The 18,427-nt window shown below is 38.1% G+C and overlaps 1 protein-coding gene across 2 annotated transcripts in view; it reads right to left on the reverse strand.

The window, feature by feature from the left end:
- The window catches only part of col14a1a (collagen, type XIV, alpha 1a), a 114,857-nt gene that overhangs the window by 22,504 nt on the left and 73,926 nt on the right, over positions 1 to 18,427 (reverse strand). For both annotated transcript variants that reach the window (XM_079343187.1, XM_079343188.1), the window contains exons 28-37: positions 16,317 to 16,460; positions 15,877 to 16,041; positions 15,593 to 15,631; positions 15,254 to 15,392; positions 13,187 to 13,329; positions 12,665 to 12,774; positions 8,267 to 8,425; positions 5,936 to 6,013; positions 5,472 to 5,558; positions 1,413 to 1,466 (exon numbers count right to left, since the gene is read on the reverse strand). In XM_079343187.1, coding sequence (XP_079199313.1) covers positions 1,413 to 1,466; positions 5,472 to 5,558; positions 5,936 to 6,013; positions 8,267 to 8,425; positions 12,665 to 12,774; positions 13,187 to 13,329; positions 15,254 to 15,392; positions 15,593 to 15,631; positions 15,877 to 16,041; positions 16,317 to 16,460 — 1,118 coding nt within the window. The remainder of the gene's footprint in view (positions 1 to 1,412; positions 1,467 to 5,471; positions 5,559 to 5,935; positions 6,014 to 8,266; positions 8,426 to 12,664; positions 12,775 to 13,186; positions 13,330 to 15,253; positions 15,393 to 15,592; positions 15,632 to 15,876; positions 16,042 to 16,316; positions 16,461 to 18,427) is intronic.

An 18,427-nucleotide genomic window follows, 5' to 3' on the forward strand; every position in this document is an offset into this window, starting at 1 on the left:
GAATATTTTAGCTGAGATAAACAACTTTATGTCCTTGAGTGGCAGCGATGAGTGTCTGAGCAAAACTAGCAGGACCCCTGCAGCTGCTTTCAAAGAAGAGAAGTTAAAATAACCATCATGGAATCTAAGTTTTGAGACACTTCCAACTGCATCAGGCTTTGTAGTGACAGTCACAGCTGGAGATTTTGTAACATTTTGGACCGGACTCCCTCAGCAGAACCAAAGCAGATGCTAACTCGACCGCGAATCTTTCATTGATAGTCCAAGACAACATTTGATAGAAATGCATCCATAAAACACAAGTTAACAGCTTGGATGATGAGAGCTCGTCATTAGTCTGAGGAAGAGAAAAAAGTCTGTAAAATGTTAATGTCCATTTCTGTTTGACCATGAAGGCTAAACATTCAGTTTGGAGGATGGAGTGGGCTGCTTTGTTTGTGAGTCAGTGACATACATCTCAGCCAACTAAATCCCATTTTATGACAAGGGCTGTTTGATCCCTGGAGGTAGAGGTGTGGACCAGCATGTTTGGACTGTAAATAAGTACTACAATAAACAAGAGTGGTTTCAGACTTTTTATTGCAGCAGGCGTTCTGTATTCACTTCCTGTTGCAAACCGACCGTGCCTTTGTTTTGGCTTACAAAGAGTTCAATTTTGACCGAACTCTGACGTGTTAAAGTACGAGGCTCTTCTACTGTATGCCACACAGTTTCAGAGAGTGTTATATAGTCTGAACCCACATAAGCGGAATTTCCCTGAGGGAACCTTCCCAAGGGATTAATAAAGTTCCTATCTATCTATCTCTATCTAAGCCACTAAGCAACATTTTGGAAATATATTCTATCCATGAAACACCAGCATGTGGCACAGGAAGCTGTTCATCAGTTGCAGTTGCAGGAAATATTGCAAATGAAAAATATGATGGCAGAAAAAAACAAAACAGCAGATGTTTCTTTGTATGGCTGCACAACCAGATGGAAATGTTAGTAAAAGGAACAGGTGTTGGGCAGTCAACTCCAACTGATTCAAGGTCATCACTTTCAAAAGTGCCTGTTTTTGTTTGTACACACTGCAATACAGTGTCCACGTTTTAAAAATAGAACACGTTTAAGCTGCCTTGTCAAAGGCTTGAAGTAGTGTGGCTGTTGGTAAGTGTGAACATTACAAACCCAAACTAGTTCCTGTCTGTTTTTTTTTTTTGTTTGTTTTCTTTGGCCAAAGAACAGGAGAGTTAATGTTCCACTGCCAAATCAAGTCCACCAACGCAAACTGGTACGGTCAGGGTGCATTTTCTACCACAGTTTGGAGAAAATGACTCAACTACATAAGTGATGCAAGCTAGATTGTACTTAAAACTCCTTTTGTTCTGAATGTTCTGAAGAAGAATAAATTAGGGTGCGTTTAAACTGACCGTCACTCCTGACTCTCCTCTGTCTCCTCGGGGCCCTCTTATGCCTGGACCTCCCTGAAACACAGCAAAAAAATAAATAAATAAAAAATCAGCATAAAACATCAATGTATGCCAGTTGTGTGCTTATGAGCAGCTATGGCAAAGAAACAAACATCTGAAGTGCATAGAGTAGACTCCCTTTAAAATATATATTATTCAGCACATATTAAAGTACCGGCCCACTGGTTTTTGTCATGAATGCATAGATAGATGCCAACAGTGATCAGGGCTGCTCCTCTGAGCTGCACCTCATTATGCTTACCTCATCTCTGAGCAGAAGCAGGAATCTGAGTCTCTAAACCTGAGGCCGAGCCCTCACAGCCTCAAGGTTTATCTGAGGACACTAAACATTGGTTCATTTTGGAAGCACCCTCGACCTATGTTTGTTTCTCCCCTCGGGAAGAGGGCGGATGAGGTAGTTCCTACAGGATTAAGCCAGAGGGGACTGGAGGATGTTTTTAGAGGAAGAGGATTATGAGGGGGGACAAACTAATATAGCTTTAGAGAGAGGTCAGTCCTATTGAAACAGTGTTTGGTTTTTACAGCTTTCTTTTCCACATATCATTAGATCATAGTAGAGTCTAATATCTCAATTTAAACCAATGAAGTTTGTCGGTGTATTTTATCTCTCAGGAGTTTGTAGAACTGAAATTGACATATATTTAAATCTAGCTTCGCATAAAAGTCACCTGCCCATCAGTATGAATTGATTTTAATTGACTATAATGACTCTTCCTGCATGAGCTGGCATTCTCATCACAAAACTTCCTTTGTTTTTGTTTTGTCCTTGTTTTTTCTCTTGTCTGCGTTTCCTCGCTGTGAAGCAATACATGCTGGTTCAAAAAGCCAGGAATAAACCTATAGATGACAGCCAGCATGCTGAAACCTGCTCTGACTAAGAAGCCTCCTGTAAGCTGTAGCTAAACTAAAATGCATCTCAGACAGTCAGTCCTCCCACCCCACAACCACCCCTGTCCATCAACAGTGGAGTGATACCAGAAAAGGCAAGTATAACAAACTCCTACAACAAATAACTGTCTATATGTCTATAAAAGTATAGTAGAATATAGGCGTAACGTATCCTTTACTTTCCTCCTATGTATTGCAAGATATCAAAAAGGAACCTTTTTGCATCTCAACCTGCCGTACTTGTGAGTCAAACACAACTTCTTTGCAGCAGTAAAAACATTTCATGTGTGATACAAATGGTAGATTATGAACCTCAGGCCAGCAATTTGTCTCTGCAGGTCGTTTTTAATGGATAAATACAAACAACAGGAGCCTTAGACTTGTTAGATTTTTCTCTGCAAACCAGCAGAGAAACTGAAATCGCTTCCAAAAAACAATACAAATGAAATAACAACACAAATTGTATTTGAATTTTTCATGGGGCATTTAAGGCGACAGAAACCCCCCCACTGCTATGACAGAGTGACTTGATGCCAAAGGCACATTTACATTTTTTAAACAAACACTTGGCTCTCAAACAGCATGGGCACAATACAATTTGAACAAACGGAGATGGTAAGCAGCGCTTGTCTTGTTTTTTCATAATGTCAGACTGATTGCTGACTGATGTTCGGTGTTGAGCCTGTGCCAAATCAGGCGGCACAGATTGCAATTCAGTTTGAACAATCAATATTTTTTGCAAACATGACTCAAAGATTTACAAAACTGAAGAGACCTGCTGCTGTGCGAGTGAGGAAGAGACATTCGTCTGACAGAAAACACAAACACAGAAATTACTCTGAGAGAGAAAAGCACAACAGCGGATAGAGAGAGTCTGAGAGCAGACTTCTGCTGAAGCCATAATTCAGACTGCCAAAATGCTGTCTGCAGAGATTTAAGTGCATAAACCCAACAAATAAGTCACCTGTAACGGGATTATTTTTAGCTTTTATACTTTCTCTGATGTTCAAACACGCATCTCATGTCTCCACAGATTCACTTATTTATCTAGCTTTCTTCAGACTGAACAACATCTCTGTTTTCACAGTCTGATAGGATTGTGAAGGTTTTCCTGCCTGCAGGAGGCTTGACTTCCACAGAGGATAGAACTAAAATGTATGGTCTTAACAACCATTATGTTGTGTTAACAAGGAGAATGTCATTGCTGTTTCATCCTTTTTCAAAACCCAACTGAATGTACTTTGCAGTTTCAGCACAAAATGACCATGGTTGCCATTAAACCGTTCATCTATGCCCATACGCTGCAGTCAAAATGTGATATAAGGAGCCCATTTGGTGCCTGTGAGAGAAACAGACACAGACAAAGAGACAGACATGGGCACAGAGAGGCATTAAATGATAATAAAAAATAAAAAAGAGAAGAAGAGCCTCAGGCATCTCGGTGAAGTGGAGGTATAGAAAAAAGAGAAAAATGATGAAAAAGTTGAAAGCTGTACAGTACAACTATTGATCTCGGAGTGAGAGAGCAGGAGAGTGAAAGCAAGAGAGAGCTGGACGCAGTGCTATATAGAGGGGAGAGAAAATGAGTTTCCAGCACTCCATTCTCTAATTAACTAGAGACTTATCTTATTCGAAGAAGAAACATTTGTAGCACATTTTTTGACGTTTTCCATTAGCTGCCTCCATAGTGTGGTATTGAAAATGAAAACCATATAGACAGACTGAACAAAAAATTGCGAATACAAAACAAAGAGAGGTTAAAAAAAATAAATCAATCAAAAATAAAAAAAAACACATCCCAAAGTTAGTTATGTTTCACTAGGCTGAAAATTGTTGGGATCAGTTTTTATGAATGATATGACCATACAAATTATTTATAAACTCTACAGATGTTGATCTACACCTCTCTCTTGCCCTTGCACATGCCACCCAACAAAGAAGATAAAGGAAAGAACTAAAAAAGAAAGAGAAAACGAGAGAATAAAGAGCTCTTGTGGTAGGTCAAAAGAAGAGATTTATAAATAAAAATGCAGAAGAAAGAAAGAAAGAAAGCGAGCGAGCGAGCGAGCGAATATAGATTGAAGTTTCAGGCTGTAATTGAGCTCATTTACTTGGTCTCATCTCTCAGCCTCTGTCAGGTCGCACCTGCTGCTGCGTGAGGCGAATACAACAAGCTCATCCCTTCTCTCTCTAATATACTGAGAAACCCAAAAAAACTAAAAAAGGATATATTTTATTTTACATTTCAAAGGTTTCATTAAAACAATATCAACTTCGATGAAAATTACATGACATTTCTTGTAAATGTGTTGTTCATAGTGTCGATGAATTGAACATGCAGTTAAAAAACTTATAATAACCGAAGAGAAACTTTACTTTAACTTCCCTGAAAACAGCTCTCAGACGAGAGATAGATGTGGCACTGTGCTCTGTGATGAAATCCAACATGTTAGGGTGGCCTTAGATTGCCTGACTGAGCAAGATGATGTAGTACATTTCCAAGACTGAGAAAAATAATGGCCATGCTGTAATTTAATTTGCGGTGCAAAAAGGGGGGACATAGTCATGCAGAAGCAATGATGACTAATCCTCTGTCCCTAACATTATACAGAAAATATTTAGTCTGTTCTGTTTTAATTGACAAAGAATGGCTAAGCTTCATTTGTGTTTTTTTCTATGTTCTAAAAACTCATGACAGTGCATTTCACAGCAGTATTCATGTATTTAGAAAAGAAATCAATTTTCCAAAACCTACATTTCTTTTTTTTTTTTTGATAAACCTTTTTATTGTAATAAACCTAACATTTTTTTAGGACTGTCTAGACAGTCCTAGGTAGTGAGGAGATCAGTGATATACGAGGTAAAAGAAAGAAAGTCTCTTAATGATTGTATTGCAATATGAATACCATAAATTATCATATTTAAAAGAGACAGAGCGGAAAAACAAATAAAGGCAGGAGAGGGGAGATATCCGTGAAGAGTTCTACACATGTCTGTGGAACGACAGAGACGCAAAAAAGACAAAAACAGACAGAACAAGATGCTCTTCATTCTGGATTGAGCACAACAGTCTGATAATGTAATTACATGAAAGAATTAGTGAGCTCTTACAGGAGGTCCAGAAGGTCCCGGAGGTCCTTTGCTGTCCTGGGAACAGGTACAGGCATGAGGCATGGAAGGACACTGCTCCTCCACTCTCTGAAAACACACAGTAATACATACAGTAGAGGGATTGGGCTGTGTATTTAAAAAAATAAATGTGCAATAATTACTGATGGTGATTAGTGCTCTTATATGATCAAGCCTAGAATAGTTTATGAGAGAAAGAGCATTCTGGAGATGCTCATGAAGTGCATTTTCAGCTTTTGAACTTAGAAAGTGTTTGAAGTGTTACCAAGCCAACACTGATACAGATTCAAAGTATTCACAATTATCACCCTGGTTTTCTAAAACTCTATCAGTCGTAGATTTAAACTACAGCACATTCAAGGTGGACAGTGGTGAGAACATCATATAAAAGTGTGTGAGCATGTACTGTGTGTGTCAGGTAGTATTTGCCTGTGCTAGTTTCTTACCAATGCTGGCAGCTCGCAGCACTTATCTCTGCTGGCCCAGGAGGTACTACAGATGATGTCGAACATCTGGAGCTGGAACTGTAAACGTGCACACACAAACCACTTCCATTAATACTGTCATGACTAAATAAGTTAGCATGTTTGTCGATGCAGAAAAGTAAATGGGAACCAAAACAACTGTGCGTTTCTGAAATGGTGAGGGTTTTGTGTGTGTTTTGGGTTCATAAACAAGACAGTTTTTCTGCTCACTGTACAATGTGCAATGACGAGCAGAAAAGTGCCAGGAAATAGATGCACAACGTCTGGCTTACAGCTTCACTCGACAAAATTAATGTTCTGAGGCTTCTCTCGACTATAACTATAAACCAGGCAATAAATTAGGTTGTGGACTCAAGTTTGATTTATATTAGGTTTTAAGTTTATCAACAAGATCGATGAAACAGTTTCTGACAAACTTTTATCCTTAGAAGAGCAGATTCCACTTCCCACACTTTTAACCTTTCAGGACAGGAAACTCAAATCTCAAATTTCGTAGAACTTCTAAACAGGGCATGTTTGTTGTTGTCTCTGTTACTGTTCAATAACTTTAAGTGTCCTGTTTGAATACTACTGTTGTGGTCCAGTAGTAGTAAGACCACACTAACCGAGATCAAAACATACCTGAGACCAGAGTGTTCAGAGACAAGACCGAGACATTGAAAGATCGATACGGAGTCAAGACCAAAACCAAGTCAGCGAGAGACTGGGACAAAACCAATACCATAAATATCAGTGAAACATCACAATCGTGCGTGCAGCGGGCTTAGATCATCACACAGAGAAGAATGCAGCTGTAACCGGTAGATAATAATCAAACTACAGATGAACTGAAGTTATTCGGTCTTTAAGAAAGAGAGGTTGTGTTTCCCAACCACAGTTGTAACTTTGAAAAATAGCCTGTCGCTGGTGGTCTTGGTTTCAAATTTGGAGTCTACCCAGTCTGAGACTGAGACAAGACCAATTAAAAATGCTCTAGATTCCCAGACAATACTGAAACCTTCAAAAAAGATCTCAAGACCAAGACCGATTTTTAGAACTACAACAGTAATGGAAGCCTTTTTTTAAAAATTAGATTTCATCTTCACTTAAAGTAGTGCCCTGTACTCTATGTATTCCAGGAACAAATGGGATCATGTCCAAAATATAAAAGTAGCCACGATACATTCTCCTTATCAAATGTCTAAACCAACAAAAATAGTCTAATTTCATATCGGACAGTGTAAGCAAATGAAGGGCACGCTTAGTAGAATATTCCTAAATATGAAGAGAAAAGACCTGCCCTACAGCTTGTATGAAACTCTTACAGTACATGACTTAACTTATCAGTGCTTATGTACTGCTAATCTGGCACTCCTATCAGTCTTCTCAATGACTTATAATCCTTAAGATCTGTGGTTATTAGGACTGTCTTTCTAAAAAATGAGACATGTTGCTTTTTGTAGAACCTGTAGAAACAGACAATGAAACTCAATAAGCTGAACAATGTGAATGCTTGAAGTAAGAATTTGTAGAAAAGGCTTCGATTACAGTTTCATTTTTCAATATGCGAGACTCATTTTTATAATTAACAACCTCCTCCTCTAATGGTCTATAAAGGCCAATCTGATAATAGGCATAGGAAATGTCACATTTTCCTTTCTAATACTTCATATAAAGCTCTTCTCCCTGCATTGTTCAGATGATTATTGTCTTTGGTAGCAGAGAGGAAGTATAAATTTAGTCATAGCAGCTCTCAGTGTGCTTCTGATATCTCACCTTCTCACTTGCTTGTGTGAGAGCCAAAATTCATTTTATATCCGTTTGCTTGGGCTTCCTAATGGTTGGAGGAGAGGCAGTAAATTATTTGTACAGCACTTTGTGCATCTCAATTTGCAGTAAATAAAGTTAACACCCACTAAGTGACAAAATGGAATAGCTTTTGGATCGCATACAATGGTTCACGCAAACTTGTCCTTTTTTGGTCATTGCCATTAAGGCAAAAATAGACAATTAAAAGCAGCAAGGTGAATATGGCTTGATCAAAGAAGGTTTTTTCACACCTCTCTCTTTCTGTACTTTAAAGCAGCCTGATATGCTGGGGTTAAAATATAAATAAATGTTTATTTTAATGAGTATTTATATGTTTCTTGATATGTTTCTGCTTGATTTTACTGCTCTGATGACCTTTTAATTCCTCTGCATTGGAGGACACCGATCACTTTTTTAAGACTAAACTGTATCTTGAACACACAGGTATCCTCCCGTCTAAATCACACCATATTCTGAGTTTACCAAACAAGAAATGATACTCACGGTAGCAGATTTGTCCTGTTTGCCTCGGGACCGAACCATCCGTCCCAGTATCTCCACTCCGTCGGTGGTGATGTTTCCAGCAGCGTTGATGGGTTTCTCCCCAGCCACAGAACAATCTAACACCACTTTCACGGATGTTTTGCTGACGGTCACATGGAGCTGTAAGGGAGACAGAAAATAAGGTAGATAAAGACTTGTAGCTTAAGTGCGATGTGATAAAGTGTTGTGACCCATGAACAACAACAATGTCATCAAGTCCATACTTGTTTGGTCTGGAAAACAATTTTTTTTCTCTGTCAAATACTGAAATACATTAGGAGACAGAACTATAAAAAAAATCCCTTGCAGCACAATATTTTGACAGGCCTTGTCTCTGTGATCAGTCACAGGACAAAACATTTGTCTTTTTATTGTGTGGATGTGTACTAACAACAACCACAAGACACTTTTAACTGACTAATCACCTTGGAAATTGGTTCCTTTGCTTATGTTGGGATGTTATAACTGCAGTCTAAAAGCACACAAATTGTCCTTCCTTCCTCTTTAGCTGCCTCTGCTCAAACTCTCTTCTTAGTGAAAACCAATGCTGATGCCTTGAACTGTGAAATTCAACTGGTCACATGGTTAATAAGCAGAGAGGGCTGCAACCTACTGAACGAACCAGTCTATTAACGCCAGCATGTTTCACCATTACAGCAGCTTTTCTATCACTCTTCCCTCTTTCAAACCATCAATTAAATATGTACACACACACACACACACACACACACATTAGCAAGGTGCAGCTAATGTGGAGTTAGACAAAGTTCATATTCGGGTGTCAGAGCTCGTTTCTCTGCAGACGTCTGGAAGGCTGCTTTATAATGACTTTCTGTTCTAATCCCTCAATCTGCACACTTCACTGGGCATGTGTGTGTGTGTGTGTGTGTGTGTGTGTGTGTGTGTGTGTGTGTGTGTGAGAAAGAGACAGTTACACTTTGAGGCTAAAAAATCCTCTAAGGTAAGGGCATTTGGCCCGCATACAGTGATATTAAAAGGTTTAGGTTCAAACTGGGGTTAAGAGAATAGGGGAATGAAAAGTCTACTCTATGGTATATAAATGTAAATATTTCTCTTTGAATGAGTGTGTGCGTGTACAGAAAATGAGTTTGGCAAAAAGTTTATTCTTAAAATGGGCTTTTCTAAACAATTCAATATAATATAATATGTGAAAACTCCGGCCTCGAAAAAGTTGCTGTTTCTTGTTTAGAAGTTGCTTTTGGGGGAATTTTAGTCTTATCTTGAACATAATTCACTTCATACTTCAATGGTTAAATGAGCACGGTCATGATTCCAGCTTTTGATTGAAATGATTTGCAACATTTCAAAAGTAAATCATGACTAATCACATTTTAAACAGCATGTTGGAGATTCCATTATTTGGCATGTCTTGAGCTTTACTTTCTTAATTCAACCCTGATTTTTTTTTTTTTTTAATAAAGAAGGACCTTCTGATTGAAGGTTACACCATTGAACTAATCAGAAAAAAGAACTTTGTTATGCATCAAAAACTAAATGAAAATAGCTCAAAGGAACAGTAAAAAAGTGAGCTGTTTGATGCCATGAGGTGGATTTCACTTATGAATGTGAGTTGAGGTGTAAGAGTTTTCTTAACATGAAATAAACCATTCAAAGACGCAACAGTTTCATTCTTTTCCATCACTGTGACTACAGGGAGACGCTGCAGATACTTTTCTTGTAAAACCTATTTCTTCTAAGGAATATTTGATTTTTCTTTAAATTAATAAAGTTATGTGACGCAAATATTGTATTTTCTGATTCAAAATACACCTGATTTATTCTAGTAAGTAGAAAATGCCTTCAAGGGGTTTATATCCCTTTCAGTGCTATTTTTCTGTCCAGGTATCAAGTAAGTCCCATCATTGATTGATTCATGTCTAATCCCCCCTCTTTTTCACTTTCCTAAAGCTATGATTCCGATAACAGATACAAAAATTAGTTTTCAAATTTTACATTCAAGTATTACTTTTGTTTAAAATCCAAAATCATTATGTTGTTTATCGCCAGGAAACAGATCCAAGCTCCAGATTTCTTTGAGAACCGCATACTGTATCCCATCATATTTATTCCCTCCACAAACACACAAACTGAGCTTCAGTCAGCACAAATCTGTTCTTTCAACGGACACATTCATCTTCAGTGGCTGCCACTCTTTCTCTGTAATCACGTCTTCTTTTCCTTCTTGCCAAAGAGCTGAAACACATTTATGAAATCAGCCTTATATTAATCATCTCACAAGCAAATTGGTGAATTTAGGGCTTCATTCTGTGCAGCACAGTGTATTGTTATAAACTAGAAAGCCCAAAACTCACGTGTGAAAGTTATCTCTTGATGTGGATATTTTACAGCACACAAGACTGACGTCTATATTCCTCTGGCATTTTTATGAGGCATTTTATGATTTTGCGAAGAAAGAAATATTATTCATCGACTTTTGAATTTGATTTTGTGTTAAGACTTTATTTAAGACATCTTTCTTTAATTCAGTGTCTCAGTATATTGTTGATCTCACCTCTTCCCTCTGTGTCTGTGCTCACTGCTAAAGTATGTCATCCTCCTCTCTCCCTGCTCACATTTTTATGTTTTTTTTTTTGTTTCTCTCACTGGGTGTTTATGTATGTGGGTGCCTTGCTGAGCTGTGACAGATCCTGCTGGGTATTCCTGCTTTCACACGAGGTGTCTTCATATGATAATCCCTTTAAAACATGCACACGCACGTGGACACTCCTCTTATTCACTTGTCATCCTGTCTAAACAGAGACGAACACTTCCTCTTGCTCGGCAGTCTCCAGCATCTGTTCCCTCTTTCAACATTGTCATGTTCTCCAGGAGAAAAAAACAACAGAAAACAATGGCGAGAAACAAAAGGCAAAGCTAGAGGGATGGACAGCTTCTCACTGACATTTTGAACGTTTTGACGAAGAGAGACAGGCAGACTCGGTGGGCTGGTGTTTGTTTGCTTTCATCAGAAATCCACAGAAACTCTTGAGCAGAGAGTATACTAAATCGGCTTTACTGCAAACCACAATACTGACTTGATAAAAACATCTGCACTGTTTAAAGGGATATACAAAAACAAAACATGCAAAAGTCCATTTCCATCAACCCTGCTGAAGTAAACACGGTAATAAAAGGTGAGGTTAATTCAAAGAACACGAATGGTAAAGCATGGATTATCATCCAGCAGGCTTTTATCATTTGGCCAAGCCAAGAAGCCAATGCATTTTGCAATGTGTTCTTCTAATTCACTCTCTGTGGGGGCCAAATCCCTGTCATTATTTATTCAGGACATGCATTTTCATCCCAATTTATTCCATTTATGTTTTCTCAAACTACTCCCTCATCTCAAGTGAGCAGAAAATTGCCTTTTATTGAGGGACTGCCATCAAAATATTGCCATTTCCATTCAGTCTGACTAATTTGATGCAACACAGTTTACATTCAAATATTTTGCTGGTGATTAATGGGCAAATGAAATGTTGCTGTCAGAGAATCAGTTGAAAAATAGATTTGGTGAAATCCTCCTTTCTGAGGTCATAAGGAAACAATAGTGGCACCCAAACCATGCGAGCAAAAAACAAATACCAATGTTTTTTTTTTCTTGTAATAATGATGTGATTTAAGATGACATTGATCTCAAGATTGGCAAAAACAAAAAGTTGATCAATTCATGAAAACTGTGCTGAAAGTCCAAATTAATGTCTACAGTCCGCTACGACTTGATTATGTTTAATATCATTATACCACACAGGTTTTAAAAGGGTGATGAAATCTGCAGCTTTACTCCCACTCCTTACCCTCCACAAGTCTAAAAAATAAAATGAAATGGAAAAGTAGTGGCGGAGTAGGAGGGAGAGACATATGAGGGAGGCCATCACCACACACACAAACACACTCACCACAGCAGTGTTGACAGGTCAAGAGAAGAAAAATCCAGCCCCAGAGCTATACTGGAGAAACCACACAACAAGCTCCACCGATTCAAAAAACATCACAATGCAAACAGTCGTCCTTAGTTTTGTCTCTTGTTCTGGATTGCAAGAAAACTTTTTGCCACTTCTTTCCCCTGGTGCTGTAAAGAGGTCAACCCAGCTGAAAACTTTCAGGTAAAAATTGTAAAGATGGTTTGTTAATGAACCTGATTCTTAATGGAAACTGGTGTTAAGGTAGTTCTACTTCTGTAAAAACCAACTGGATTGTGTTGCTTTAAAACTGCTTACATATTCGGACCAGCGGCTCAAAACCTCTTACCATAACAGAAAGACATGAAACAGACGCTAGGACATTAGCATGACACAAATTAAAGTTCTTTTAAGCACACATATATTAAAGACTCACCTTGTGGAAGCTGCCGTGAAAGACTTTTTTAATTTCAGATCCATCAAACGTGACGGTCTGGAAGTCTCCTTTGTAGTCATTGTTGAAGAACGTCAAGGTCTTTCCGGAGTCTGCGGGGAGACAGAGAGAGGAGAGGTTGATGTTCAAATCAAGTGCAGCTCTTTGAGCTATTAAAAGACTAAGCATAGAGATTACGTTTTATAGCAACATTAAAGACACATGCGTGCATGGAATCCCAGTCTTTAAAATGTGCATAAATATTTATAAAAAAAGAACTAAGAAAGACAAGACCGTAATGCTCAACCTTAATTGTAGGTTTGGTACAAAACAAGATGTAGCTCTTGCCGTGTATTTCTCTGTTGTCTCTCTTCCAAATCTGCTTGATGCTGCACTCCCACTGTTTTTATTTGGACATATCAGAACTTGAAGAGCTGCAGCACACAGTTGTGGTTTGCGTTTGCTCTGGTCAAATGTGGTGTGTTTTGAAGGTGGGTGAAAAAAAGATGAGTGATTCGAACTCACTGTCCAGGATCAGTCCCACCAGTGGCTCATTGTCCTTATCCACAATTTCCCACAATGCAAAGGGCTCCTGTGGCGTCTCAGGGAGTAAGCGGAGCATCATAGAGATTGTGTAGTCTGAAGGTAATCCTTCAGGATGCAGGTACCTGGTACACACACACACACACACACACACACACACACACACATACACACACACACACACACACACACACACACACACACACACACACACACACACAAACAGATAGTGAACTTACAGTAACTGTGCCCTACAGGGATGTATCCACGAGGTGTCTTTTTCAAACTGACAGCGTGTCTTCACAGTTGGAGTGAACACTTTGAGAGTGCTTTGAGCTGTCTGAGACTGCCTTTGAGTGCCAGTCTCTTTTTGATCACAAAGCCTTGCCTTTGTTTTGTGCAGCTGCCCTAGAGCACTTCAGGTTCAAATTACCTTAGCTTCAACTTTTTTAGGTTGCTCATCAATGTCACAAATCACCCGCTGAACCGTCACAAAGCATGGAGCTAAAGTAAAGAGTTGGTTGATGGCAAAAACTGAGAACACAGCTCCAAAAATGGCACCATCTCAGAGAAAAGACTTTACAGAAGCCTAATTGATGCCATTGTCAAGTGCTGCATTTCTTTTCTACTGAAAATGTTTCTCTCAGGTGTAGTTCTAATGTGAATGTTGATAAACCAAACCTCCAGTATTTCACAGGATCATTGACTTTATTGTTCGTCATAAGAAGTCAGTCAAGGAATCACATCATAATTAGCGACCCACTTGAAAGGCACAAGGTGACACATAAATAACACCTTTGATCTTTTAATACTTTATTTATTAATGATAAGTGATGGTCTAATGAATGTGGATACTATAAGTAAGTTCCAGTGCCCTGTGTGAGCTTTTAAGATGTTATACATATACTGTGGGGTCTTTAGTTGAAAAAAACACAATCCCACATTTTAGTTTTTGAGTGGGGGACTGTTAATTCTATTTTGTATTAAACACTTGAAACATATTTCATATGTTTTTCACAGAAAATAAAAGCCTAGAATGTGTGACAGATGTGTTTGATTTTTACAACTTTAGTACGTTCAGGTTTCACCTTTTCAGACTGTAGGCCTCAACAGTCAAAGAAGTAAAAGACAAAAAAACATTTAAAAGTGACACTGAAGACGTGGTTTTCCACAGTTGGAGATTTTTTTCAAAACCATTTGATAATTTTGCTTTTAGGGCTAAAAAGGGAATGGTATATAAATTGCTAGGATAAGTAAGAGCTGCAATAATCTGGTTCTCCTCAGTGATTTCAGAAAATTTCTAATTTTCAAATTGCATTAATTAAAACTGCATCCCATGTAGTTTTGAAATATATGATCAACTTTCAATTAAATTCAACAAACTTTATTTGTCCCTGGGGGGCAATTCAAGGGCACACAGAGCAGCAGATAACGACAGTGCAACTATACTAAACAATTAACCAATATTTCTACAAGAAATATTTAGGTTTCAGAAAACTCGTCCAATGTCTGAGGCGAGGTACCAATTTAATGAACCAATCAGGCCTCCCTGCTTGTTCTCTACTCCTTTCGTGCACTTGTACACATACACACATACACACACACACACACACACACACACATAATCACACTCCCTTGTGCTGAATGGAGTGTGATTAAGAAAACATTAAACTAAACTTCCAAACACAGAAAACACAAAGAAGTTTTAATTTAGTTCTGGCCATTAGAAATTACCCCCCGGGGACAAATAACGTGTTTTTTGAATTGAATTGAAAGAATGCAGGTTCAAGGCACTTACACATTGGTGACATGATTATTGTAAAGTGACGCTTTAACCTCTCATCTGACTTTGTATCTTTTTAATTTGTTCCCAGATATCGTGATCAGATATTTTTATCTCAATCACAAAACAGTTCAACAACTCAAACAGTTTTAAAGCACAATTTATTAACTAACAACTTAAACAGCTTTTCAAGAAAAGCATTTGAAACAATGTTTTTCAATAGGTCATTCAGACCTTTCCCCTGGTGAGGAAACGTGTGTACTTACTTCGTCGGCTGTGACACCAGAGCGTCTCTGTGTAATCTGTAACAGGGGAAGCTGTTGAATGAGCCAGGCTCCAGTGACACTCCAGGTATTGTGCTGTACTCCTTTTCCACAAGTCCAAACTTCTCCATCATACGGAAGCCTGCAAGGAACAAATCATTTCTTTTTTCTTTAGCACAATCAGCATCGTCCTCTATGTTGTGACTGTTACCACAACCATTAGTGTCACAACAGCGCACACACATTATGTTATATTTGTCATCAACTAACTTTTATTCCTGGTCTTATACAGTACTATATTTTACTATATATTTTGTACTTAATCTCATTTACACCTCTTACCTGCCATTGTGTTGCCACTCATCAAAACAGACGGACAAGCTGAAAGACACAAACAGGTCTGTTAGTTCATAAATCAAACTCAACAAATAACTATAAAATAAATCCTTTTCATTTCCCCTTTTTTCTCAAGTCATTTTCTCCTTCTCTTTAACATCAGAGGTCCTTTTCCAATCTTCTTTTTGCCTCTTTATTCAGAGTTTGTGTGCCATTTCATTATTTGATTTTTTTCCCCCTCCTGATCTCTTACCCTCTCTTTGTTTAAAACATTCGGCAATGTTACTCACTTGCAGTTGCAGCCTCGCAGACAAAAGTAATGAGCTGCTCTTCTATTTTCTTCACTGCATCCAAATCGTCCACAAAGAAGACGTGTCTGTCACTCGGCTTACTGGCAATATTCACCAGCTCCCCGTAGTCAGCATCCGCAAAGCCAATGGCAAAGATAATATAGCCTGAGAATTGAATTAGACAAGAAAACTCATTTCAAGTTCAAAGTCAATGGAGAGGATTAAGAAGAGTGATGTAACACGTTGTTGGGAGTGTCTGACGTCTTTAAAAAATAAAATGTGGTTTGCAACATAAAAGCATCCTAAAATGAGAAGAGAACATGAGGTTATGTCCTGCTTCTTGTGTATACTGCATCGGCAAAGACAACTTTAAAGCGATGTGAACGGTTCAAACTAAAATCAACGATTATGAAAACTAAAAAAGAGTCTTATATACAAACCATCCATCTGCATCTCCTTGGACACTTTGTTGACATCATCCTGCGAGCGTCCATCAGTGAGAACAACCAAGACTTTAGGGACGCCCCTTCTCGCACCGGCATCAGGGGTGAAAATCGTCTCCTTCACATGTTTTATGGCCCGACCTGAAAGAAGACAGGCAAGGAAAAAAAAGACAGACAAAAAGGAAACACTTTTTTTAAACATATGTTCTTGCCCTTTTTTTAACACATTGTGTTTGTCTTTCTTTGAATTAAGTAATTGTTTTTTGGTTACACTATAAAATGAAGTTGCACAAGATTTTTAATTAAACATTTTGCCTCGGCTCCTTTATTCTTATCATTGTACGAAGGAGGCGAGCTAGTGTAAAGAAGCATGAAATGTAGGTTCTTAATGACTGAATGGCTTCAGCTGTTTGTACTGTAGGTAGCGTCACATCCAATCATCTTCATCCAGCTCAGTGCATGGCACAGAGATTAAAGCCTCACACCTTGACTGTAAGTCTGCCGATGCAGCTCTTCCAACCCTTTCGATGTTTTCATTATTATTTATAATCCTTCACATTTTTCAATTCAGTGAGAAGTCAGGTGAGTGCAACAGAAGATATCTTAGCTATCTATATGTTTGTGAGCTCCCTCAAATAGTGGTTTCTGCCTGATCTAAATATTGGGGTTTGTATGACATAAGTTTCTCTGACTGCTTTACAAAGAAAATGCTCAGAGTAAGATGGTAATAAATCAAACGCACTAGGGTTTCTGCAAGATTATTTCTTCCTGCCATAGCATGGGTGTCATCTGGTTTCAAGGTTAACTGAAAAGAATGACACTGTTCTATATGCTGGTGTGTATGTTTAAATAAGCCAAAAAGATGTGGATTGTTTCAACACCAATATTTCACATGTAAAGAATGAGAAATCAACTTTGGAAGCACGCCTTTCTTCATTCACAAAACAGTAATTCTTTCTACTTCTAGCAATGAAGTCATAGTGTTTGACCTTTGCTGTGCTTTTATTGTATTTGCTTGTTAAAAACAACAAGTGTTCTTTATTATTCAGAACTTTGATATAGTGAACTAAGAGCTCCTGAAACCAGGTTTAGGTTGAGTTCCCATTAGCAACTAAAAAGTGCCATAAAACAGAAAAATGTAATGTATTTCAATTATAGCTAATCACGTAAAGATGGAGCAAACTGAGATGAAAATGTCATGATCTAGCCTGTCAAAAAGCGAAAATTAGATGAAGACAGTCTGCAGGTCATCTGCTAATGGATATAATCAGTCAATAAAATCTGTCTAGACAACTTTAAAAGGTTTCTAAACCCGCCCACCACAGAGCCGCCAAGGTGGTTCCAATGTACTTATCAGAGAATTTTAATGACACCTTATGCCTGTGCTCCATAGTCCTCAGAAATTTATAGGAGTTCTGTAAAATACAGTATTTCTTAAAAAGTCTGTAAATTATCGTTGGAAATCAAAAGTATTTAATCCATTAAACTGTATTTTTGTTGTGTTTCTATCAATTAACTGACAATGGACGGAACTCAACGATTGTAGAACGTGAACTTTAAGCAGCTTCAGGATATTCATTATTGTCATTAAGAGGTACAACAAGGTACAATTTATAGTGATTTAAAGAACAGGAGTACATGACCTGCAGTGTCAGAGTGTTAAAGACTTCTCATATGTTCTGTATAAACAACAAGTGTGCAATAAACCTGTGTTGTTCAGTGGCCATCTCATCCCCCCTCTCAAGGTCATTTCTATTTTATGCCAATTTTATCATATTGTCCATCCTGATTAGCATTTGTACTTCATACAGCTCATGCACTCATCTCAACATGACCTTTCAATAATTAATGGACAATCACTGTGAATAAAATCAACTTCCTCTGACCTTTTACACTTTTTACTCACACTTCACTTTTGTTTTCAGGAGTTGTGGAAAAAAATGTCAAAAGTCAGGAAACATTGCAATAAAAATATACCAGATGATGCAGTAAATAGTCCTTTAATGCAATCATAATGGTCTTAGTGGTTTCCTGTTTATATGGTGACTGTGTCTTCCAATTTCTAACCCACCAACCTTCAGACCATATCCCTAAATCCTCCTCCCAAT

The sequence above is a fragment of the Symphodus melops genome (genome assembly GCF_947650265.1).
Source record: "Symphodus melops genome assembly, chromosome: 5".
In the NCBI taxonomy this organism is placed as follows: domain Eukaryota; kingdom Metazoa; phylum Chordata; class Actinopteri; order Labriformes; family Labridae; genus Symphodus; species Symphodus melops.